The sequence below is a fragment of the Hylobates moloch genome, unplaced genomic scaffold (assembly GCF_009828535.3).
Source record: "Hylobates moloch isolate HMO894 unplaced genomic scaffold, HMol_V3 SCAFFOLD_4, whole genome shotgun sequence".
Classification (NCBI taxonomy): domain Eukaryota; kingdom Metazoa; phylum Chordata; class Mammalia; order Primates; family Hylobatidae; genus Hylobates; species Hylobates moloch.
Genome location: NW_026652279.1, coordinates 48,237,107 through 48,262,077, shown reverse-complemented (window position 1 = coordinate 48,262,077; position 24,971 = coordinate 48,237,107). Strand labels below are relative to the sequence as shown.

At 39.8% G+C, this 24,971-nt stretch overlaps 2 protein-coding genes across 3 annotated transcripts in view; one reads left to right on the top strand and one right to left on the bottom strand.

Annotated features, from left to right (window-relative positions):
• Positions 1 to 17,819, bottom strand: part of SPICE1 (spindle and centriole associated protein 1) — a 102,767-nt gene extending 84,948 nt beyond the window's left edge. Inside the window, exon 1 of the mRNA XM_058437501.1 lies at positions 17,323 to 17,819. Coding sequence (XP_058293484.1) covers positions 17,323 to 17,508 — 186 coding nt within the window. The 5' untranslated portion in view covers positions 17,509 to 17,819. The remainder of the gene's footprint in view (positions 1 to 17,322) is intronic.
• The window catches only part of SIDT1 (SID1 transmembrane family member 1), a 97,397-nt gene continuing 79,466 nt past the window's right edge, over positions 7,041 to 24,971 (top strand). For both annotated transcript variants that reach the window (XM_058437504.1, XM_032150150.2), the window contains exon 1: positions 7,041 to 7,839. In XM_058437504.1, coding sequence (XP_058293487.1) covers positions 7,618 to 7,839 — 222 coding nt within the window. In that variant the 5' untranslated portion in view covers positions 7,041 to 7,617. The remainder of the gene's footprint in view (positions 7,840 to 24,971) is intronic.

Genomic DNA, 24,971 nt, shown 5'->3' with positions numbered 1-24,971 from the left:
AATGGCCATCTTGAGTTCCAAGGATTATCAGAGGTATGATTCATCAACAAATAACATAAGGTCAGGATTTTTTTTTTTTTGAGATGGAGTTTCACTCTTGTTGCCCAGGCTGGTGCAAGGTCCCAGTCTTGGCTCACTGCAACCTCCATCTCCTGGGTTCAAGCAATTCTCCTGCCTCAGCCTTCTGAGTAGCTGGGATTACAGGCACCCGCCACCATGCCTGGCTAATTTCTTTTTTGTTGTATTTTTAGTAGAGACGGGGTTTCGGCACATTGGCCAGTCTGGTCTCGAACTCCTGACTCAGGTAATCTGCCCCCCTCAGCTTCCCAAAGTGCTGGGATTGCAGGTGTGAGCCACCGCACCCAGCCAAGGTCAGGATTTTCAATGAGAGTTACTAATACATCTGAGCAAAGTATTTAAAGTTCTCTAACTAAGGTAAGACATTCATGAGGTTCCCCTTCTTTTGGTAAGTTCAGGAGGATGGCAGGATTCAGCGTGCTGCAGCAGTGAATAGTAATGTGAGATGGAGAGTGCAGCTGGACCTCTTAGGAGGTTAATTGTGCCTCAATGGGTGGTAAAGTCTGTACTGCATGAGGAAACATCAGGTCAAGCAGGAAGCCTAGAACTAATTCAGCAGATTTGACCAGTTTTGTAGTGGCAGTAATATCCTAACACAATCTTGGATTTGCAACTGGATTGAGGGTGAGGCTATAGTAAGTGATGGGTTTTCAATAATTCCTATGAAGTTGAATTGAAATACTGAGAATTGTCCAGAACACTCATGCACAAATAGACAAAAGTTTTAGTTAGGGATGCCTACAGAAGGAGGATGTTGGAGAGCTGTCTTCAGATTATAGGAGGTTTTTCAATACTTGGGCTCCCAGAAGAGAGGGACTCTTACTGAGGACTTAGCCATTTCATAAAGAGGTGTCACAATCTCAGTAAAATTTGGCACCCATTAACAACAATATCCCATTGAACCTAGAAATCATTTCAACTATAATTTTCTGGGGGTCTAGGATAAGTCTGGATAGTATTTAGCCTGTTAGGAGAGAATGTTCTCCTCCTGCCCTAAATGAACTATGTTTTGGCAAAACTCTGTATTTTAAAACTTTATGTCCCTTTTCTGCTAAGGCTGAGAGCAAGTGAGAGGAATCTTTTTACCAGCTTCTCTAAACAAGTAGGAGATCATCTACATATTATATCAGAACTGAATCACAAGAGAAATTTGGATCTTTTAGTTCTGAATTAAGGGCATAGGAAAAATAGGAATGGATTTCAGTAAACCCCTGGCACCTAACTGTTCATGTATATAGTGTTGTCCTCTCAGATGAAGACAAAGGTATTGACTGTTCTGGTGTAATTAAACAGTGAAAAGGCAGAGCAATTATCCACTACACTGAAGCAAATGGTTTGGGGAGGAAATGATGACAAGATAGTATTTGGGTTGGGCACTAAGGAAAAGTAAGGATAACAATTTTATTTGTGTCTCTGAGATCTTGAACAAGTCAATATCCCTGTCCATTTGGTTTCTTTACTGGCAGGGCAGGAATATTACAAGGGGTAGTGCAGGTTATAAAAAGGCCTTTGAATATAATGCCTTCAGTTATAAGTTTGAGGCTTCCTTTGCTCCTGGGTTTAAGAGATATTGGGAAAGTTTGAGTAGCAATTTGGAAGGATGTATCTGAATTTTAATAGATTCTGCTCCAATTACTTTTTCTATGTCAGTGGAAATTTTAGCCCATAGAGCGTCAGGTACGGCATCAAGATCTTCATCTGAAGTATACAACAAGAACAGTGGAGAAGGCAAAGGTATGTATAAACCAGATACAACTTGATTGCAAATAGAATCCTCTGAAACCTCAAGAAATCTTTCCTCTGGTATGCATTTAATATTACAATTCCATAGGCAAAGCATAGCTCTACCTATTAAACTTGTAGGAGTGGTATCACAAAGCAAGAGAGAATATTTTTCAGGCAAGGGTCCAAGGTTATGGTTAAGTGAGAGAGACAGGAAAAAAAAAATGTGTGGGTTACTTGAAACACCTACCACTTGTGTGCTATGTTTGGTCCAAGGAAGAAGTTGAGCAAAGATGGCAGGTTTAATGTAGAAAGACTAGTGTTGTCAGAAGATATTTTCTAGGCTGGACGCGGTGGCTCATGCCTGTAATCCCAGCACTTTGGGAGGCTGAGGCGGGTGGATCACTTGAGTCCAGGAGTTTGAGACCAGTCTGGCCAACATGGTGAAACGCTGTCTCTACTAAAACTACAAAAATTAGCCAGGCATGGTGATGCACACCTGTAATCCCAGCTACTCTGGAGGTGGAGGCACCAGAATCACTTGAACCCAGGAGGCAGAGGTTGCAGTGAGCCAAAATCATGCCACTACACTCTGGCCTGCGTGGGAGACACTATCTTAAAAAAAAAAAAAAAAAAAAAAACCATGGTATTTTCTAGTAGCCTACCCCCAACTCCAACTACCTCATTTAGTTACATGTCTTGTTTGTTTCTTTGTTCGCATGATTGAATTAAGGTCCAATCAACTTTTTTTGGAAATGTTTCACGTATGTCTTTTTTGAAACTTTGATCTACTTTACTGGTTTTTTCTTTTGTTTGGGGATTTTTTGACTCTCAGATTTATTGTAGAGAGAGAAATCATACAGGTCTCTTTCTGCATCCGTTCAATCAGTCTTTGCTATCCAATATCTAATGTTTCAACCAACATATGCACAAATTGATACAGGTCAGGTACTCCTGGGTCATAGGCACCCCAAAAAATTCCAAATTATTCTACGACTATTTGCTCTTCTTTTTGGGTTTAGGGAAATCTTCAGTGATAGCTCTTAATTCATCTTGGGTTCAAGGTTTAAATTCTACAGTTGCCTACATGCCTAGCTCATGGAAGGGATGTATCCTTAGAAGCAAATGGCATTTTAAGTTTTAAGAGAACTGTTGGGGAAGACGGTGGTCTGCATGAGAGGAAGGCAAGGAAGGAGTTGCAGAAAAAGAAAGATTAGAAAAATAAAGGAGAAGAAGGAAAACTCAACGTAGAGTGATAACTGGAAACCAAGAAAGAGTAGAATTTACCAAGGAAATAATTCTACTTTGTTGTTGTTTAAGTCATCAGATTGCTCATTCGCTTTAACCAAAGAATCTTATAGTGAAGCAATTTTAGAACTGAGTTTCATTTGTAGACTTTTGCATACCAATTTAAAATTATCCATTACATCTGATAAATCATTTTCTCCTTCTTTTCTAAGGGGCTTCTCAGATAATTGTTTAAGTCCAGTGTTTCCCAGCATGGCCATTGAAAGCCCAAATCATCTTTGGTGAAATTATGCCATTTAGAGAGGTGGGCGCTAGAATTAGAATTGTAATAAGTGTACATATAAGAAAAAGGAGTTTTTCCTGTAGGAGTGGAAAAATCTGACTTAAATGATCCCACAAGATCTGGCAACAGTTAAAAGTGAAGCTTGTGTACTTTGCCTCTTGAGCCCCCAACCTTGAGGATGAGCTGCCTCTAAATGCACACCTGACAATGTGTCTCCCCAGGCAAGTGTAACACCAGAGAGAATGCTCTCTTTGGATCAAAACCAAATTCTCAGAACAAAAATCTAGATGAGAGGATAATCTTATCTAGTTTTATTGGCAACCCACAGCAAAGTTTGTCCAAATGAATGCCAGTCAAATGAAAACTACATTGGTCTAGGAGGCCAGCTCAAATTAAAGGCTTATAGGGCCTATGCCTGTGTTCTACTCTATGACAACAGTTCCAGACAACACAATGCAAAACAGAAGCAGAAAAGAGAGAAAACAGGGATGAAAAGGAATAGCCTGATTCCACCAAAGATGCCAATCAAATGGGAAATGATAACAAATCCTGGGTACCAAAGTGAGACTAGATAGCCAAAGAACTCAAAATCAAAGAGCAGAGTTCAGAACCAGTGCTGACCCAATGTGTCAATGCAGACCCAACTGTGTGCAGTGAGGCACAAGAAGCCTTGGTGGGTACCGCACCTGGCAGAGAACTGGAATCCATGGTGACATGCAGTGCAGACAGTATCTCTGTGGAAACTTCAAGAAAACTACAGAAACAAGTGAAGCTCACACAAATGAAAACAAGCAGAGGCTAATTATTCAGAGCTTGCTCTAACAAGGGAGTTTGCCACCATCACTTCTGCTTGGTAGAGACTCAAAGGCAGGCAGAGGAGTGAGAAAACTTCATAATGATAAAAAGGGAAGGTTTCAGGTATGCTCTGACTGGATCTTGCTGTGGGAAGCTGGAGACAGGCTAAGTAGGAGCAGGGCATTTTGTGGTTTGGGAAGCATATTTGACTTTCTCTGATTGATCCTAAGCTGGAAGCAGGGGCAAAAATTGGGGAAATTGTCTCATTGACCAAGCCCTAATTCTTTTGGGCCATTTGCTGCAGCAGTTGTAGTTTGACTTCTTGGACTGGTTGCTGCTAAAGTTGTGGTTTGGTTTCCTGAGCTGATTGCTGCAGAAACTGTGGGTCAGAGTTAGTTGTATTGCTATTTATGGTCTGGCCATTGCCCACTTGCATATTTAGTCTCTCACAGTAGAATCCTCACATTGTAGATATTTTAAAAACTGCCTTTAAAATCAAAACAATTGAACTCATGGAGAAAGAGAGTAGAAGGATGGTTACCAGAGGCTGGGAAGGGTAGTGTGAGAGTTGGGGGAGGGAAGTGGGGATGGTTAATGGATACCAAAAAATGGAATGAATAAGGTATAGTATTTGCACAACAGGCTATAGTCAATAATAATTTAATTGTAGATTTAAAAATCACTAAAAGAGTATAATTGGATTGTTTGTAACATTATGGATAAATGCTTGAGGTGATGGATATCTCATTTTCCATGATGTGATTATTATGCATTGCATGCCTGTATCAAAATATCTCATATACTTCATACATATATATACCTACTAAGTACCCACAAAAATTTTAAATAAAATTCATTTTAAAAATAAAGAAAAAAACCACCTACCCAATGGACCATATTTTATTTTTTAGCTATTGAACTAACAGTCACATCATAACAGTATTTGTTCATTCAACACTTTAAACTTTTTTTAATGTACTTTCAAATACATCATTCCCCCTTTTATCCTTACAACAACCTTGTGATCCTGAGAGGTTAATTACTTGAGGTCACTGAATGACTTTTGGCTAGAATAAGGATTAGATAATATTACAGAGTGACTTGTAATATATAACTCAAATTGTTAGGTATAGATAATCCACACAAATGGCTTTAAAATAAATATTTTGGGTTTCATGCTATGATGAAGGATCTGTTCCATTTGCTTCCAATTTAGTTGCTTAAAGTTGAGATAAAATCTTGAAGGAAGGGTCATAGCACCATTCGAATACCTACAAGTCTGTCATGTGGAAAAAGTATTAGGTTTATTCCTATGACTCCAGAGGGCAGAACTAGCACAAGTGAGTGGAAGAGAGGCAGATTTCAACTAAGAATATAAAATATCTTTCTGATAATGAGACACTTGCCCCCAAAAGAAGGTATTGACTTGTGAAAGAACCAGTTCCTCATCTCTTATAGTGTTTAAAAAGAACTCCATAATAGAACTCCATAATCCTAGAGACTCCTTGAACTGATCACACCAGCTAACCTCCAGGACCTTCACAGATTTCAAGTATATGAAATGTTGTTGAACTTTGAAAAGAGGCATAGATATTTTGAATACAGCAGTTTAAAGTCATTCAAATTCTGGATGAAATTATTTTGTTATGCTCCTCAAAAACAATGAGTTCTATTTGAAGTTTTACCCCCAGACTCTCCTTTGAATTAGTATTTTTGCCCATATACCCATAAATTTTCAAGAAATTTCCTTCCTTCCTTCCTTCCTTCCTTCCTTCCTTTTGAGATAGAGTCCTGCTCTGTCATCCAAGCTGGGGTGCAGTGGGGTGATCACGGCTCATTGCAGCCTCGACCTCCCGGACTCAAGCAATCCTCCCAACTCAACCTCCCAAGTAGCTAGGACTACAGGCATGCACCACCACGCCCAGCTATTTTTGTATTTTTTGTAGAGATGGGGTTTCATCATGTTGCCCAGACTTGTCATGAACCCATGGCCTCAAGCTAGCCTGCCTCCCACCTCAGCCTCCCAAAGTGCTGGGATTACAGGCATGAGTCACTGCACCTGGCCAAGAACATTTAAAACTTTAAAACTGAAAATTGTCCCAATAAAGAGTCTACTAACTTAATCTTCCATCAGCATTGTTAGTTCTGGTTTCACAGAAAACTTTACAACAAATGTATTGCATTCATTCTTGATGTTTTAAGAAATTAAAGGAATTAGACAAGGTAAAAACAAAAACAAATCCATTTCTTTAAAGATGGCAACTACTAGGATTTTAATCCGTAATCTTAAATTTTTGAACAAGATATTTTCCTTCTTAGTGACTTCTTTTTAAATGGTCCTTCAGGTTGAACACAATTACATTCTTTTCTAGTACACAAGTAATGAAGCTGAAATAAAACAGTGAGTTCTCTTCCACGCGTAAATTGTGATTGTTCAATGTTCTGCAAGTTCTGATGGACCCATTCTCACCTTGCTCCTTACCTGCCTCTTTAACTCTTTAAATCGAATCCCCTAATTTTTATCAGAAAAGTATTTCCTTTTTACAATAGGCTGTGGTTTCTGCCTTTAAAAAAACACCCCTGGGGATTCTCCTGGAATCTGGCAGAAGTCATCGCAATGGTAAAGTAGCAAAGAGGCTGGGGTGGAAAGAAATGCCTTCTGCATAAATCTAGTTAGTCTGAGTCGTTTTTTGACAACTTCCGGGACCAGACTTCAGGCAGTGCTGGAAATTGTTCTCTTTACCATATCTTTTTTTTTTTAACTGTACATATTTACATACATACACATGTGGTGAGGGAGAGAACGTGATGACGTGAGACTCTCCATGGAGAGTAGGAGGTAATAAAGAAATAAAACAGGTGTCTCAGGAGAGGTTCTATTAGAGAGGGGAGAATAGAGAGTAATTATTGTCAGACAGGCAAGAGTTCTCTGCAGGTAGCAGCCTGGAAAAGCGAACTCGCGCACCCTCTTGGGGGACGGGCTCTTTTGCTTTCTATTTCTTCTCCTGCAGCCAGGGTGCACGCGTATTTGAAACAGACCGAATTTCCTCCTCGATGTGGGGTCAGGTTGACTTTTCCAGACTAGCGGATATTTCTTTTTAATGACTCCAATGCCTTTTTATTATTGTTGTTGCTGAGGTTGAGGGAGAAGAGATCGGTCTAAATTCTGGCTGGGTAAGTGGGGGGATTCTCGGCGATGAGAAAGGGGGGACTTGGAAGCCGAAGGAAAATCAGCAGCCCCACATCTCCACTTCTCCAGTCCCCCCTACTCTCCACCCGTGACCTCCCGTGGAGACCCCAGGAGGCAGCATCAATATTTGATCGGCCCTTCGTCAGCACGCTGCCAGCCCTGGCCGGCTGGGTTCGCCAGGCATCGCCCGCTCGGCTCTGAAGCGGACGCCTGGCCCTGCACCGGGCTTTGGAAGGACCCTCTCTGCGCTCGCCCCCTCCCCAGGGTGGCTCCGCTTCCGAGCCCGGGCGCAGTGCCCACCATGCGCGGCTGCCTGCGGCTCGCGCTGCTCTGCGCGCTGCCCTGGCTCCTGCTGGCGGAGTCGCCCGGGCACCCGGCGAAATCCCCCAGGCAGCCCCCGGCACCGCGCCGCGACCCCTTCGACGCTGCCAGGGGCGCCGATTTCGATCATGTCTACAGCGGGGTGGTGAACCTCAGCACCGAGAACATCTACTCTTTCAACTACACCAGCCAGCCCGACCAGGTAAGACACTCGCTCCCCTCGCTCGACTCCTAGAACTTGCCAGATCTCAGAGCCCCGTCGCTGCTTTGGAGTCCCCTGGGAATTGACCTTGGGAGACTTAGGGGACCAGGGGACGTTCGTTCCCTTTCTCCTCCGAAGAACTGCCCTGCCCGAGCTGCCGCAACACGCCTCGGGGACAACTCTGCTTCGCCTCGCGCCTCCCCTGGCCTGGTCACGGGCATTTCTGGGCTTTGCAGAGGCACCAGTTTCCCGCACCGTCTGCGGGTCCTGGGTCCCTGCTGGGCCTTTCTCCAGGAAAGTCCTGATTTCTAGGGTTGCAGGGTGTGGTGTGGAGTGCGCAGAAGGACCGCACCTCGGTTCCTAATCCCCTGCAGGGAAGAAACCTAATTTCAAGTGGCTGATTCAGCCAGGCTCTTCTATTTCATAGCGCATGGGGAGGGAGAACTGCTCAGAATCTAAAATGGAAATTGTGTGAAAATGGACGGAAGCTGCAGAACCTCTGTGCATTCAACAGTCACTTCCTGCGTTTTTGTACCATTGTCACACGTTGTGCTTCAGAGACGCCAGAAGACCCGAGCAAAGACGTGAGAACTGCAGCCAACAGCTGATCCATCCAGGTTTTGATTTTAAGTAAGGATGGATAATTATGTGAAAGTTCTAGACCTATTTTTGACAAGAGTCGAGGGAAGATAAGGAGGGAAAAATGTTCCAGTGACTATCCCTTTGACATATATACTCCGATTATATAACGTAAGAAGATGCATATAGTTCATTTCTTTCCTCTAGTGTGGTACCTCTGGAGCACTGGGGGGGAGAGAGAGGGAGAGAGAGAGAGAAAGAGAGAAAGAGAGAGAAAGAGAGAGAGAGACAGAGATCGAGACTCCCCAGTGTACCAACCTCTGGATCTTCTTCCCATATACATGTGTTTATGTATCCCTTACTATACCAGCATCCCCTACCCTCTAGGGAAATTCCAGAACTAGATGATTGGGATACCGTGATATGCCTCCCTCTGATTCTCACTCCAGATCAGAAATAGAAAACCTCATCACTTCCTAAAGTGAGGGTGGTTTGTATTGAGCAGGGGGGACCAATGTGCCTAACACTGCTCCCAGACATCTTCCAGCTGTGTGTAGCCAGAAACTGCCCTGAGTGCCCCATCTCCAGTGTGGCACCAAATCCTATGGCACTGTTACCATGGCAGCACAGCCCTCACCCTGCTCTGTCCTCCAGTAACCTTCAGGTTATATGTTCTGTAGTGAGCAGAGTGGCTGTATGCAGAGCCATTTCATGGTAGACAAGGGAGAGGCTGCAGTTTTTGTTTCCCAAACCCCACATACCCAACCTCTTTCTATCTAGCGTGAGAGGACTCATCAACTGGCTGACATGTTGCACATGAGGCATGTTCCTAGTCCTGTGATTGGCTGGGAGCAGAAAAAAGTCTGAAAACTCCATGATATCTGGAGTAAGTCTCAGCTTCCCCCTAAATCATTGGTAAGAAAACTCAAATTACATGTGCTAAGTAAATCCTGACATCAGGCTTTGGTATTTCTTGCAGTTCTGCATAGAAATAGAGCATCTACTTATGAATTGTTGCCTTTACATTTTCCCTTTGCACTGTGTGAGTTTTGCACTTGAGATCACCTGGTTAACTTCCCTAGTAAACCTTGAGATACTGAGGGCAGGGACAAAGTCATGTTCATCTCTGCACTCCAGTACCTAGCACAGTGAATGGCACATAAGAGGTTTATAAGCCAGGCACGATGGCTCACACCTGTGATCCCAGCACTCTGGAGGACAAAGTGGGAGGATTGCTTGAGACCAGGAGTTCAAGACCAGCCTGGACAACATAATGAGACTCTCTCTCTACAAAAAATTAAAAAATTAGCTGGGTGTGATGGCACATGCGCCTGTAGTCCGAGCTACTTAGGAGGCGGAGGCAGGAGGATTACTTGAGCCCAGGAATTTGAGGCTGCAGTGAGCTGAGCTCTTGCCACTGTACTCCCACCGGGGACAGAGTGATACCCTGTTTTTTAAAAATGTTTTTTTTAAAGAAAAAGGAGGCTTATACAAAAAAATTTAGTTTTTTCCAAAAATGAACAAACAAGTGAATAAAGGGTTATTAGCTAAGGCTAAATAAAATGAAATGTATACTGTCTTCAATTTAATAGTTTGGAAAATGTGAGATCATTTCAGATAAAAACATAAAAACAAATTTCTTTTATAAAACAAATTTGGTTTTTATAAAAACACATTTCTTTTATAAAACAAATTTGGTTTTTATAAAAACACATTTCTTTTATAAAACAAATTTGGTTTTTATAAAAACAGATTTTAAAAATTGTTCTATTATGCCCTATTTTGTCTGTGTGTGTTAACATGTTCTTCTATTCATGAAGCAGTTTTGAAAATATTTTTGAATGACACAGTAAAAGGTTGACGACCCAAGCAGTCCCTAGAATTTTTATTAAACTATTGCTAGTCTGAGAAATACAAAGTTGGGAACCATGGGAACAGGAGATAACAAGAATTTCAATTATTTTAGTGCCAGTATTCTCAATATAAGCCAGATGTCCCAAATCTTACAGCCTTCTGGGACCAATCTTTAATATGCAAATGCAGTAGTGGAGCCCTCAAGTCACTTACTGTGGGAAATTAACCTCCTCTCCTATCAGCCAGTATTCCTGTTGCTTTCTCCAGAGAAGACATTTTCTTGATCTGTCTGTCCAAACCATTACTCTCGGTTCCTACTCTCTTCTTGGTTCTTTCTGTCCTGCATAAGATATCAGCAGCCCCTTCTTGCAGGTACACAAGGCTGTTGGATGTAGCAGAATTTTACTGAAGGTTCAGAATAACATAGAGGAATGACATCACAGCACAAGATAGGTGATAGATTAAATCAGAAACCTAGGCCATACTGTTCCGACAATTTACCACCAGGGGGATTACAAGATAGCGATGCTCTCTTTCAAGCGCTGGTTTGTCACTATCTTCTTGGCTATCCCCTCATACCTCCTCAAATGCTGACCCCCACCCACTAAATTTTTGTTACTCTCCCATGTTGTGCAATTTTTGCCATCACTGCTTATCCCACACTCACTAAGAGGCTCTGTTAAATAGAGATGTATGACCCCAGACCTACGATCTTTAGAGCAGAAGCTTGGACATGACTGGTTTCCCTTTAACCTGAACAAAGTCTTGATAAGGTAAGTCTTTCTAGCCTGCAGGGTCATTGCCCACCTCCCCTCTTCAGTGCAACAAAGAATCTGGTTTAGGAAAATAAATGGCTAGTTTTTGAGCTTTAATCTTTGTTTTCCTTTTTCTTCAAGCCATTGTTGCTTGCCATTATTTTTCCTGTGTCTTGGAGGAGAAAGTCTATGCTAAGTTTAGGCTTAAAGACAGGAAGCTGTTGTGGGAGCCATTGCTCCTAATCTTTCCTGTCAGCCACTGCATCTCCCATACCAAACTGTCCCAGAGAACTATTTAGCCAAGCTTGTGTCATACTAGTTAGCTGCACTCAGCACCAGGAAAAGTCTCATATGCCTTCCAGGCATAGGGTAATGTAAATATGAAGTTGCCTTAAAAAAATCACTGAGAGAATGGAATGACTGCTTCAAATAAGAATGATGAAAATAATAATTGGAGGTGCAAGTTAGGCAAGATCATGATTCATTTCATTTCTCTGGAAGGAATTGTCTGGAGACTCTCTTTAAGAGGAAGAGGGCTATACTGTGCGAACAGGGTGTTCTATAACCACAGGGCTCAGCCAGGCTAGAAGGAAACTACCTTGTTGGGAAAGTTGCCAGGGATATGTTTGACTGGGACAGAAGGCACAAATGCAGGTTTACTGGGAAATGAGAATACCCTTGTAGAGACAGGTGGCAGCAACAATCAGATGTTTCTATTTGAGCTAGATGGTGATAAGAAACTCTTAAATAAAATCTAACCACTGGGCAACAGGCTGTCTTCTCCGAGGTTTTCCCGTAAGAATTTAGTTTGCCATAGATTTTTTTAATTTGAAATATTTCCCTGTAAGTATTTCTTTTATCTCATTTATTAACTGAGGCATTTATCTTTTAATGACATATATTATACTTTTCCATGCCCAAGGAACAACCCTCAGCTTTATTAATATAAACCAGTAGTTGTATACCTAGAACCAGTTAAACCAGTCTCTTGGATCCAGATTCAAAAAGCCTACCCAGTCCTTAAGAACAATGAAATGCCCATGTGGACACTCCAGTGGTAACTTCTAGCTATATGCATTACTAATTACATGGAAGAATTTAAAACTTTGATATGTTGGCCTGAGTTCTCCATGTCTCGTATAGGAATGCTTACTCTTTATGTACTGAGGCCAAGAAGCCTCCTCTGCTGTCCTCCCACGTCCTTTTGCTGAACTGCACTAGTGCTTGTTGGAGGAAAAACTCATCTCATTAGCACATTATCTGAATGATTGGACTGTCTCAGTCCACCTTGGCAACAGACCACCATCGGCTAATCTCATGTCTGGTGAGGCCCTGCTTCCTGGTTTGTAGACAAGCTCCTTCTTGCTTTGTCCTCACGTGGCCAAGAGAGCAAAGAGAAAAGAATAGTCTTTCACGTGTCTTCTTTTTTTTTTTTGAGACACAGTCTGGCTCTGTCACCCAGGCTGGAGTGCAGTGGCGCGATCTCGGCTCATTGCAACCTCTGCCTCCTAGGTTCAAGTGATTCTAGTGCCTCAGCCTCCCTAGTAGCTGGGATTACAGGTATCCACTATCACGCCCGGCTCATTTTTATATTTTTAGTAGAGACAGGGTTACTCCATTTGGCTAGGCTGGTCTCAAACTCCTGGCCTCAGGTGATCCGCCCGCCTCAGCCTCCCAAAGTGCTGGAATTACAGGCATAAGCCACCGTGCCTGGCCTCATGCATCTTCTTATAAGGGCAGCAATCCCTCCATGAACACTCTTGTGACCCAATTGCTTTCCAAAGGCCCTATTTTCAAATCCATCATATTGGGGATTAAGTTTCAACATGTGAATTTTGGTGGGGACACAAACATTCAATCTGTAGCAATCACCTCCTACATTTTTCTCAGAGACTCTGAAAACAAGGCATCAGTGTGTCATGGGTTGTTTAGGAGATAACATTACTCCAGTTACGGGTCTGATGTTATGGAGGAGCTGCCTTCTGCCTAACGCAGACTTGATAATCAGGTGGTAAGTCGTGTGATAGATTCTGTAAGTCTGTGCTGTCCAGTGGCTATCGAGCACTTGAAATGTGACTAGTCTGAATGGAAATGTGCTGCTAAACATAGAATACTTACCAGATATTGAAGACCATACAACTAAAATAATAGAAAATGTGTCATTAGTATTTGTATGTTGTGTTTAAATGATAATATTTTTGATGTGTTAAATTAACTATAGTCATAAAATTAACTATATCTGTTTCTCTTTACCATTTTAATGTAGTTAGCAGAAAATTTTCAAACACACATGTGGCTCACATTTTATTTTTATTGAACAGCAGTTCTCCAAGTACTATAAGATTTAAGAGAGAACATACCTCCTAAACATAGCTCTGTTGGAGGAAATGAGAGTTGAGAAGGTTATGATAGGTAAGCAGTATTTTGCTCGGCAGAAAGAAAGGGGAAAGGCATTTCAGATATGGAGAAATATATCCAGTTTATGTTTTGGCAAGACTACGTCAAAGGTGGTAAGGTATAGTTCTTCCAGAAAGCACATAATTTCTGATTGTGTCTTTTTTTTATGGTAGCCACCATTGATCACCATTGCCTAGTTCCATGAATTCATTAGGAGCAGCAAGATAATGATATTTTAATTCTATTATTTATTTTTCATTTTATGAGCTGGAATACTTCTATAACGGGAAACTTCACCTTGTCGGCTATTTGGTTACCTTAAGCTACTGTTTGTAAAGAAAAAATGAAATAAATGCTTTATTTCTTTACCTTTACCAATTTTTAAAGTAATGAGTTGGTCTCCAACTAGCCTATAATGATGATCAATGAGATTTTATTTAGCATAATCATGAGCTTATGCATTTAAACATATCTGATGTATGTTACTCCATTACAGTTATTATCCTTATTTAAGTTTAAATTGTTCATCTTTGGCCAGCGAAAGGCAATTCATGTTGGCTCCTGAATTCTTTTGGTAAAACTCAAGTGCTCTTTGACAGCTTCCTTGCTTTCTTGCATGAAGTTATTCCTTTCCCCAGGCTGCAACCAGTCATTTCTGCAGGAAGGCCCAAGGCTATTCCTTGGAGCAACAGAGTTTTTAAAGACCACAGTCTGGGAACTAGGGGTCCTTATTAAGAATGGATTGGTAACCTTTTTCTAAGCCTTTTCAGTGGACATGCTAAGAAACAGATCATAAGTTTATACTATTACTTCCAATTCAAATTCAGAAATACAGGGTTTTTACTTAACCTCATCCTTAATGGAAGATGTCACATCCACATCTTCTTTCATTCATGCCAAAAATCCTAGTTCTCAGCTAGATCAACTTAGTTACTATCTTAGTGTGTTCGTATTCCTTTGAGGTTGGGTAATTTATAAGGAATAAAAAGGTTATTTGGGGAGGCCGAGGTGGGTGGATCACCTGAGGTCAGGAGTTCGAGACTAGCCTGGCCAAAATGGTGAAACCCTTTTGTAGAGACCCCAGTCTCTACTAAAAATACAAAAAAGTAGCCGGACATGGTGGCCTACGCCTGTAATCCCAGCTACTCAGGAGGCTGAGGCAGGAGAATCACTTGAACCCGGGAGGCAGAGGTTGCAGTGAGCCGAGATCATGCCATTGCACTCCAGCCTGGACAACAACAGTGAAACTCTGTCTCAAAAAAAAAAAAAGTGTTATTTGGCTCAGTATTGTGCTGGCTGAAAGATGGCCACTTGGAGAAAGCCATAGGCTGCTTCCACTCATGGCAGAAGGTGAAGGGGAGCCAACCTGCACAGAGATCACATGGTGAGAGAGAAAGCAAGAGACAGAGGGGGAGGTGCCAGGCTCTTTTTAACAACCAGCTCTCATTGGAACTAATAAAGTGATAACTCACTCATTACCACGAGGAAACAGGTGGCACCAACATATTCATGAAGGATCTACCCTCATGACCCAACACCTCTCATTAGGTCCCCACCTTCAACATTGGGGATCAAATTTCAGCATGAGTCTTGGGGGACAAACATCCAAACTACAGCAGTTACTCATTTGCTTTATCCCCAAATAAACACACAACCATTTTAGAAAACAATACTAACATTACTACCAACAATAAGATGACTGGAAACAATTTAAGATTTATTTATACAGTTCCTTTTCTTAGATTATATTTCATCATGGGTGATGAGTGAAATTACTGTGCTTTAAGGTAACATTGCATAGACCCTGTTAGTGCTATCAACTTGTTAGGTTCATTGTTTCATTTTACTTCTGAATTTTGGATATTGCATCTTAATTTTGTTTGAAAATTAAAAACAAAAATCTGCAAAACATGGGATATTCAAAGCTTCTATCCTTATCTTCTGTACCCCCTTCCCTCTCTTCCTCTACAAGTAACCATTAAAAAATTTATAACTTATAAAATAAAATTGGTTTTTTAAACAAAGTTTTTGTCTTTGTTCTACTGGTTTCCTTTGTACTAATACATTTTATAATGCCCTTAGTCTCCCCTATTTTTGTCTATTGTCTATTCATCCTCGGTGATAAGCAATATTGAAATTAGCTGATACCTTCACCCTCTCTTTCTTCAACGCCAAAATCTGAATACCTAGTTAATACCCTTAAAGAAAGTAATGAACTTATTCTATCAGATATTCTCTCCATTCATCCTCCATTCTTGGTAAGTTGTATTTCCATTGTTAGAGTATATAGCCATTATGAGCTATATTGTCTTCCTTCTAACCAACTTTCAGTCTTAGTTCTAATACCACACACACTTATTTTGAGATGGAGTCTTGCCTGATGACATCTCGCTCTGTCACCCAGGCTGGAGTGCAATGGTGTGATCTCTGCTCACTGCAACCTCTGCCTCCCGGGTTCAAGCAATTCCCCTGCTTCAGCCTCCCGAGTAGCTGGGATTATAGGCACCCACCACCACACCCAGCTAGTTTTTGTATTTTTAGTAGAGAATGGGTCTTACTGTGTTGCCCAGGCTGGTCTTGAACTCCTGAGCACAAGTGATCCACCCACCTTGGTCTTCCAAAGTGCTATTACAGGCGTGAGCCTCCGGGCCCAGCCAGTATATATATATTTAAAGTTCCAGTCCTTATGTTAATGTCATCCAATCATTTCGATTGTCTAAATTTTATTCTCCAGGGAATATTGGGTTGGTGCAAAAGTAATTGCAGTTTTTACAATTAAAAGTAATAGAAAAAGCCACAGTTACTTTTGAACCAATCTGATACTTCAGGGAGGACTCACGAGAACCATATTCTCACTTTCATGTTTATAACAGCCTATATGCAGCCTTTGTACTTGAAGTTCTGTTTAGCTGGATATAAAATCCTTGTCTCACATTTTTTTTCTCTGCGTTTTCAATATGTTACTCCTTCGTCTTCTGGCAAAGGTGAAGATAAAATGGTTTTCCTTCCCTTATAAGTAACTTTACTACCTGGATTCCTGAAAGATTCCTGAAAGGCTTTTTTCTTTAAAATCCAGTAGTTTTACCAGACTTTATCTAGTAGGTCAATTTTTCTTTTTTTCTTTTTTTTTCTTTCTTTTTCTTTCTTTCTTTCTTTTTTTTTTTTTTTTTTTTTTTTTTTACGGAGTCTTGTTCTGTCACCCAGGTTGGAGTGCAATGGCACGATCTTGACTCACTGCAAGCTCTGCCTCCCAGGTTCAAGCGATTCAGTTGCCTTAGCCTCCCCAGCAGCTGGGATTACAGGTGCATGCCACCACGCCCAGCTAATTTTTGTATTTTAGTACAGACAGATTTTCACCATGTGGGCCAGGCTGGTCTCAAACTCCTGACCTCAGGAGATCCACCTGCCTGAGATCCACTCCCAAAGTCTTGGGATTACAGGTGTAAGCCACCACACTTGGCATTAGTAGGTCAATTTTTCCCAGGTATGTGATGTAACTTTTGAATATGTAGCTTCAATAATTTTTTATGTCTGAAAATTTTTCTCAGAGTTTTTACTATTAGTTTGTTCCAATGCTTGATTATCTTATTTAGGGATTCTCTATTTACTTACATTGGCCCTTCTTTGGGGTTTTCTATAACTATTTTTCCAGAATTACTTTATATCTTTTTAAATATGCTTTCTGAATTTAAAGATTTTTCCTTTTCATCTTCTATTTTCCTTAAGACGTTATCACGGTATTTATTATATTCTTAATGTTTTATAGACATGGCTTGTTCACCATTTGAAATAATGTTTTTTGCTTCTTATTTTTTTTTACTTACAGTGACTTTGTATGGAACATAACTGCAATCCTTGTCTATTGCTCAAGTGTTTACATTAGATTAGTATTTCTTACCTTTAGAAGGGAAGGGACGATCTGGGTAGCTTTCCTAGCTTTCTTCTGTTGTGTTTGCGAAGTGATCAAAACATGATTTTCTTTCTGAGATCTGCATCCATAGCTTCCTTCTTTCATTTTATGGAGATTTTCTCTTCCTTTTGCCCTTATATTCTCCATCCTTCTCAATATGGATTGCACTCCCATAGCTTTTCCTCAGGCAGGGCTTTTTCTAGGAAGAGAGTTTTAATTAGTTTTTGCTTGATTGTGTGTTTGTTTGTTTGTTTGTTTTTCAGATGGAGTCTCGCTCTGTCACCCAGGCCGGAGTGCAGTGGCACGATCTTGGCTCACTGCAATTCGACCTCCCAGGTTCAAGCGATTCTCCTGCCTCAGCCTCCCAAATAGCTGGAATTACAGGCATGCACCACCACGCCCAGCTAATTTTTGTATTTTTAGGAGAGACAGGGTTTCACCATTTTGGCCAGGTTAGTCTCTAACTCCTGAACTCAGGTGATCCATCTGCCTCAACCTCCCAAAGTGCTGGGATTATAGGTGTGAGCCACCACACCCAGCCCAATTAGTTAGTTTTGAGAATTCATGAGGTCAACACTGTTCCAGAATGTTCTGTACTTCCTGAAGCATCCTTACACTTACCCAAAAATTGGAGCCTACAAAACCCTCCTCAGTTTTAATTGCCATTCTCAGATTGGCCCTGCAGTCTTCTCACTGAGCACTTTTGAAGGAGTTTGGGGTTCTCTGATTCTCAGAGCCATCAGAGCTCTATGCCTTTCCTCTGCTTCTACCCACACAATTGCCACTACTGTGGAGGTGTTGAAGCTGTTGATAACTTGCTCCCACCCACTCATGTTTTGGGGTTAGTGGGTGGGAGCCACTAACTTGGCTTTTTTTTTTGGATGTTCTCCCCAGAATGTTGGTTCTGTATCCCAGTTGCTCTGTTTTCACAGGGGATATTCAGAAAGATTAAAAAATCTATGCTGCTGTTGACACTATCTTCACAGAATTCTCTATTTATTGCTTCTTTTTCTGTAACTTTAAATTTTGAAATAACTTCAAACTTACAAGAAAGTGAGAACAGTATAAAGAACACCAATATGCCTTTCTCTCATGTTTCCCAATCATTAACATTTTGTCAAATTTCCTTTATTATTCACTCTCCCTATAAGCAAATTATTTTTTCCTGAAACAGTTGAGAGTAAGTTGCAGACATGCTGCTCTTTCTTTTGTCCCAAATACTTCAGTGTATATTTCTTTTGAATAATGGCTTTTTCTTATATAGCCATTAAACAGTTATCCAAATCACAAAATTAACATGTGTAAACTGCTACTATTTTATATCTTAGTCAAATTTCACCAATTTTCCAATAATGTCTTTTAATAAAAAAAGGTTGTTTTTTTTTGTTTTGTTTTGTTTTTTTAATTTTCCCCTTTTAGTCCAGAATCCAATGCAAGAACACACATTGCATTTAATTATCATGAGTCTTTTTTTTTTTTTTTTTTAAGATGGAGTCTCCTTCTGTCGCCAGGGTGGAGGGCAGTGGCATGATCTCGGCTCACTGCAATCTGCGTCTCCCAGGTTCAAGCTAGTCTCCTGCCTCAAACTCCCAAGTAGCTGGGACTACAGGCACGCACCACCACGCCCGGCTAATTTTTTGTACTTTAGTAGAGACCGAGGTTTCACCATATTGGCCAGGATGGTCTCGATCTCCTGACCTCGTGATCCACCCAGCTAGGCCTCCCAAAATGCTGGAATTACAGTTGTGAGCCACCACGCCAGGACAATTACCATGAGTCTTTACCTTAATCTGGAACGTTTCTTTGTTCTTTCTTTGTCTTTCAGGAGTTCAACATTTTTGAAGAGTATAGCCAGTTTTTGTAGAATGTCTCACAATTCAGATTTCTCTGATGTGTCTTCATTATTAGATCCAGGCTATACATTTTTGATATAACACACAGAACTGGCATTGCATCCTTAGTGCATCGTGTCAGGAGCACATGATATTGTGTTTCCCTATTACTAGTATGGTTAACCCTGGTTACTTAATTAAAATGATTTCTCTCAGATTTCTCCACTGTAAAGTTACTATTTCCCTTTGGTAATTAAAAAGTCATTTGTGGGCCAGGTGCGGTGGCTCAAGCCTGTAGTCCCAGCATTTTGGGAGGCCAAGGCGGGCAGATACACCTGAGGTGAGGAGTTTGAGACCAGCCTGACCAACATGGCAAAACCCCGTCTCTACTAAAAATACAAACATTAGCCGGGCATGGTGGCATGCACCTGTAATCCCAGCTACTCAGGAGGCTGAGGCAGGAGAACTGCTTGAACCCAGGAGGCGGAGTTTGCAGTGAGCTGATATCGCGCCATTGCACTCCAGCCTGGGCGACAGAGTGAGAGACTCTGTGAAAAAAAAAAAAAAAAAAGTCATTTGTGAAGTAATACTTGATACCATGTAAATATCCTGTGCCTCACCAAACTTTCAACAACTATTTTTAGCATCCACTGATTATTCTTGCCTGAATTAGGTATTACTATGATGGTTTCCAACTAGTGATCTTTAAATTCATTGTTCCTTCTACATTTATCAGTTAATATTCTACTGTAAGAAAGAGATTTTTCTTCTCTCATTTATTTTTTACTTATTTTATTTATATCAGCATGGGCATATAGATTCTTATTTGATCCAATTATTGCTTTCATTTACATTAAAATCTTGTTATAAACAACCTATCATTCTCAGTATTTTATATTGTGGGTATATATTAAGAATCTCTCTCTCACTCTAACACAAAAAGTAGGTTTCCTCTCTCCTCTCCCCATCACTAGCAAAATGATATTTCAATTGCTTTTAAGGAATCACAAGGAAAGATGACATGATCGGTTGTCATCCCGTCATCTTGTCTGTTCCATCATCCAGATTATCTGTTGGGTCACATGCGGATCTGTCCCTAGACCGTTTAATAAGTTTACTAATTCTCAGTTTTAAATTTGATAAGTACATAATTTCTTTTTCATGAGAAACTGAAAGCCCGAATAGCGAAACAAATTATATCAGTGATATGTAAGGCAAGGACTCCTGAGTGCCTGATTTTAGGACCACAATTTTACTCAAGTCATGAACTGTTGAATTCTCAAGACATTTTTTATAGTATAAGTTTTCATTAGTGGTTTCTGAAATATGACAAACTTTGCACTATTTCTGGGTAGTAAGATTGCAGGAGATTTTAATGCTCTCCTCTGAATTTTTATGTATTTTCCAAATATTTCACAGTAAACACATTTTACTTTTACGTAGGCAAGGAAAACAAACAACTAAGAGGCAGAGCAGTACTGAGGAAGAGCACGGGGTGGAGTACCAGGAGACATGTGTTTTTATCCCTTTACCTGAGGACCTTCAGCAAATCCTGTTCTCCCCCTGAGATTTATTTTCCCCACTGATAAGATGAGAGGATTGCATTTTTAACCTTTATTGAAGCATTAAGAGTCATTGTTCTGATATTTTTCCACCATGTGTCAGCCTGTAATTTTTTTCTTAACTATAGACAAGTAGAATAAGCTTCTTGCCAAAAAGAACATTTCTAACTCTTTGTCTCATAAAAAGAAGCAAATGAAAATTTTACTGTTGCTTTAAAACTACTTTTTTTCTTCCTTTTTAGAAGATTCCCATAGGGTTCTTCACTTCTTGAAAGTGATTTTGTTTTGTTTCCATCCATTCCTGCCACATGTGCTGAACTTATATTTCAGTTCCCTTTTTTCCCTTGCTGGCATTCCTGCTGAGTACCATGTCAGTAAGATTGCTATCATGTTGAGTTTGGCTTTTTGGTTGTCGTTTTGTTTTACTGTTTTACTGATGTGATGGTCCCTTCTGAGATATTTTAAGCATCTGATACAATGCATAGAAATTTTCAGCCTTTCTTCTTTTCTTACTTTTGGTTTCAACTTGTTAGTTGAAGTATCTTCTATGTCATTTCTTTCTCTCTGTGGACTTGAATCTAAAAGACTAAGAGACTTGGTCTTGAAGATACTTGTGATACCTTGAAACCTATTTGTTGCTGGAAGATACCAGCATTTCTTTCTTCTTTTCAAATAGAAATAACCATACAGTTTTCATGTTACCACATGTTGCCATGCGGTACCCCAGAGTATGTTAACCAGCTCTTCCTACATTGTTTAACTTTGGAGTTAACAGAAATGTCATGTCAACACACCAAGATGGTGCACTAATGATTCAAAAGCACATCTAATGAGCTATTTGAAATGGGGCCTCACTATGCTTTCTGCTTATTTGAAAAGGAAAATATCAAGCATATCATGGATCTGCCAGATGATATAATCAGTCTTTTTTATTTCACACACACATAAAAACCAACTTCACAAATAGCTAGAAGAGCTGATTTTGAATGTTCCCAACACAAAGATATGATACATGTTTGAGGCAATGGTTATGCTAATTACCCTGTTTTGGTCATTACACATTCCGTACATGTATCAAAATATCACACTATCCCCAGAAATACATGCAATTTTTACATGTCAATTAAAAATAATAATAAAAGCAAAAAACTTCTTTTTTAAAAAGAGTGTTCCATTCCTGTAGAGGAATGTTCTTATTCATATGTGGAGGCTAAAAAAGTTGATCTCATAGAGGGAAAATTAAAGCTGAGTGTCATACAGCAAATATAAGTTATATATTAAATGTTAATAATAAAACTAATTAAAAATTATTTGTTGAAGTAATTCCTTACTTTGAATTCTCATTCCCTCATTTTTTTTTTGCTGTGACAATAATAAACAAAGAAATTTATTTTGCCATTAGAAAGAAGGACATGGAGATGCTGATTTTTGTACAAGATTGAATAGGGCATTTTTCAGCAAGTTGAACAAGAAGAGTAAAGTTGGTTTAAAGGTATCTTATATTGAAAAGTGTGTCCAGAGAAAGTTGAATATACACCTTCTTTCCTGATAAGAAAGCTACTTATAATTCACTTTCCTGTCACAGCTCCCAAGAACCAGGAAATTTTCTCCCTATTTGGACCACTGAAAAGCACTTTAGGAACTATTTCTCAAATCATAATTTTAAGAAACTTTCTTTTGGACCTAGCCTTCTACAGTTGGTCTCAAGACTGGCCAGGGGTGCTACTATGTAATTATTAATAGTAAAGTACGATTAATTTAAAGGTGAGGATCACCTATGTTTTGGTTAAACTCTAAGCATTTGAATAAAATACTTCATTTCTTAAAATGGTGGCAAAATTAAAGTTTATCATGAAGTAATATGTTGTCCTGAGTAAAAGCATTCTCTGGTTGTCTGGGGTACTTAGAGTTGATACCTTGGACCTTCAAGAGCATAAATACAAGTTTGCCCTCTCTCTGCCTAACCCAGGATTCTAAAGTATTTTGACTTAATTTGCTTCCTCGTTGATACCTTCTCTCCACCCCACCCCCATAAAATTTCCCTCTTATTAACATCTTGCATTATTGTGGCACGCTAATAGTGAACCAATATGTATTTATTATTAACTAAATCTGTATTTTACATTGGGGTTCACTCTTGGTGTTGCACAATTCTGTGGATTTTGAGAAATACATAATGTTGTGTATCCACCATTATGGTACTGTACAGAATGGTTTCACCCCTGAAAATAGTCTGTGTTCCATTAATTCATCCTTTATTCCCTTCTCATGAACTCCTGGCAACCACTGGTTTTGTTTTATTTTTACTGTCTCTCTAGTTTTGCCTTTTTCGGAATGTCATGTAGTTGAGAAGGAGTTCAGAACATGCCACTCCACAATATGCTACTGTGGCATATTGACTATTTTGAGTTAAAACTACTTGAAAAACAACAGATGCAAGAAGGTCACTGTGACCTTCATTCTGTTTCTTAGAAGCAGGAAATGTAATTCATTTGAAAGATACTTTCTATATTAAAAGGAAAGTAACATTCTCATCATCAAGGGTGGGAAGTTGAGAAAGAAGGTCCTCTGTACAGATGTTATTAGACTAACCCTTATCTTCCTGGCCACTTCTCCCTGCTATTAACTACCTTAGCCCAAGCCCCTTTGCCTTGTCACATTTTTACAACTTACTACTCTTTGACTTATTCAATATATAAGTATTCAAATCTAACTGTGTCTTTGGGTCTTCATTTCCTCATGAGGATGTCCGTGTCCCAAAAAAAACTTATATTAACTTTGTATGGTTTTTTCCTGTTGGTCTATCTCAGGCCAATTTAATTTTCAGGACCAGCCAGGACCCTAAGAAGGCAGAATTTGGAATCATACAACTTGTAGCTTTTTCATACTTGCTTCTTTTACATAGCAAAATGTAAAACATTAAGGTTCCTCCATGTCTTTTTATGGCTTGATGCCTCATTTCTTTTTAATGCTGACTAACATTTCATTGTCTGGATATACCACAGTGTGTTTATCCATTCCTCTATTGAAGGACATCTTGGTTGCTATCAATTTTCAGCAATTATGAATAATGCTGCTATAAAATGTGTGTGCAGGTTTTTGTGTGGACATAAGTTTTCAACTCATTTGGGTAAATACCTAGGTGTGTGATTGCTGGAGTATGTAGCAAGACTATGTTTAGCTTTGTAAGAAAGTGTCAAACTGTCTTTCTTCTAAAGTGGCTGTATCATTTTGAATTACCACCAGCAATGAATGAGAGTTCCTGTTGCTCCACAACCTCATCAGCATTTGGTGTCATCAGAATTTTGTCTTCTAGCCATTCTAATAAGTGTATAGTGGCATCGGATTGTTGCTTTGCAATTCCCTTTAATTGCAAATCCCAATGTTGTTGAGCATATTTTCATAGGCTTGTTTACCATCTATATATCTTTTGCAGTAAGGTGTCTCTTTAGATCTTTCACCTATTTTTCAATTTGGTTGTTTTATTCATTATTGTTGACAAGAGTTCTTTGTAGATTTTGGATACCAGTCCAGATAAATATTTTGCAAATATTTCCTCCCTATCTGAGCCTTGTCTTTTCATTTTCTTAGTAGTATGTTACACAGATCAGACATTTTTATTTTAATAAACTATCTTATTAATTTTTTTCATGGATCACTCTTTTGGTGATGTATACAAAAAGCTGTCACCAAATCAAAAGTCACCATGATTTTTCTCCTATGCTATCTTTTGGAAGTTTTATAGTTTTTCATTTTACATTTAGACATAATCCATTTTGAGTTACTTTTTGTGAAAGGTATGAGGTCTCTGTCTAGATGGGAGGGTTTTTTTTGCATGTGCTGTCCAATTGTTCTAGCATCATTTGTTGAAAATATCTGCCTATATTTTTAGCATTACATTATGGTGTACATGTTTACAATTATACTTTGCCTTGGTGCAAAGACTTGGAAGCAGCCCCACACCTGGTGCTCAGTGTTCTTATCACCATTCCCAACTTTCCCTTCTGCTGCCAGCATTGCTAAATTCTAACATTCTCTTACCACTCCCTTTCCTTATGTATCTGTGTCTCTCTGCTTCTCCTATACTTTTTGTCTTTCAAATTTCTTATGAACATGGTCAGCCCATCAAGATTCTCCCTCTATTCTGGGTAATATCCTGTGGTTGTTTGAGGCTTTACTAATGGCAAGCATATTCTGTTTTCTTAGAATAGAGGCAAATTTGTTCTTTACTTTCTGACTCAGA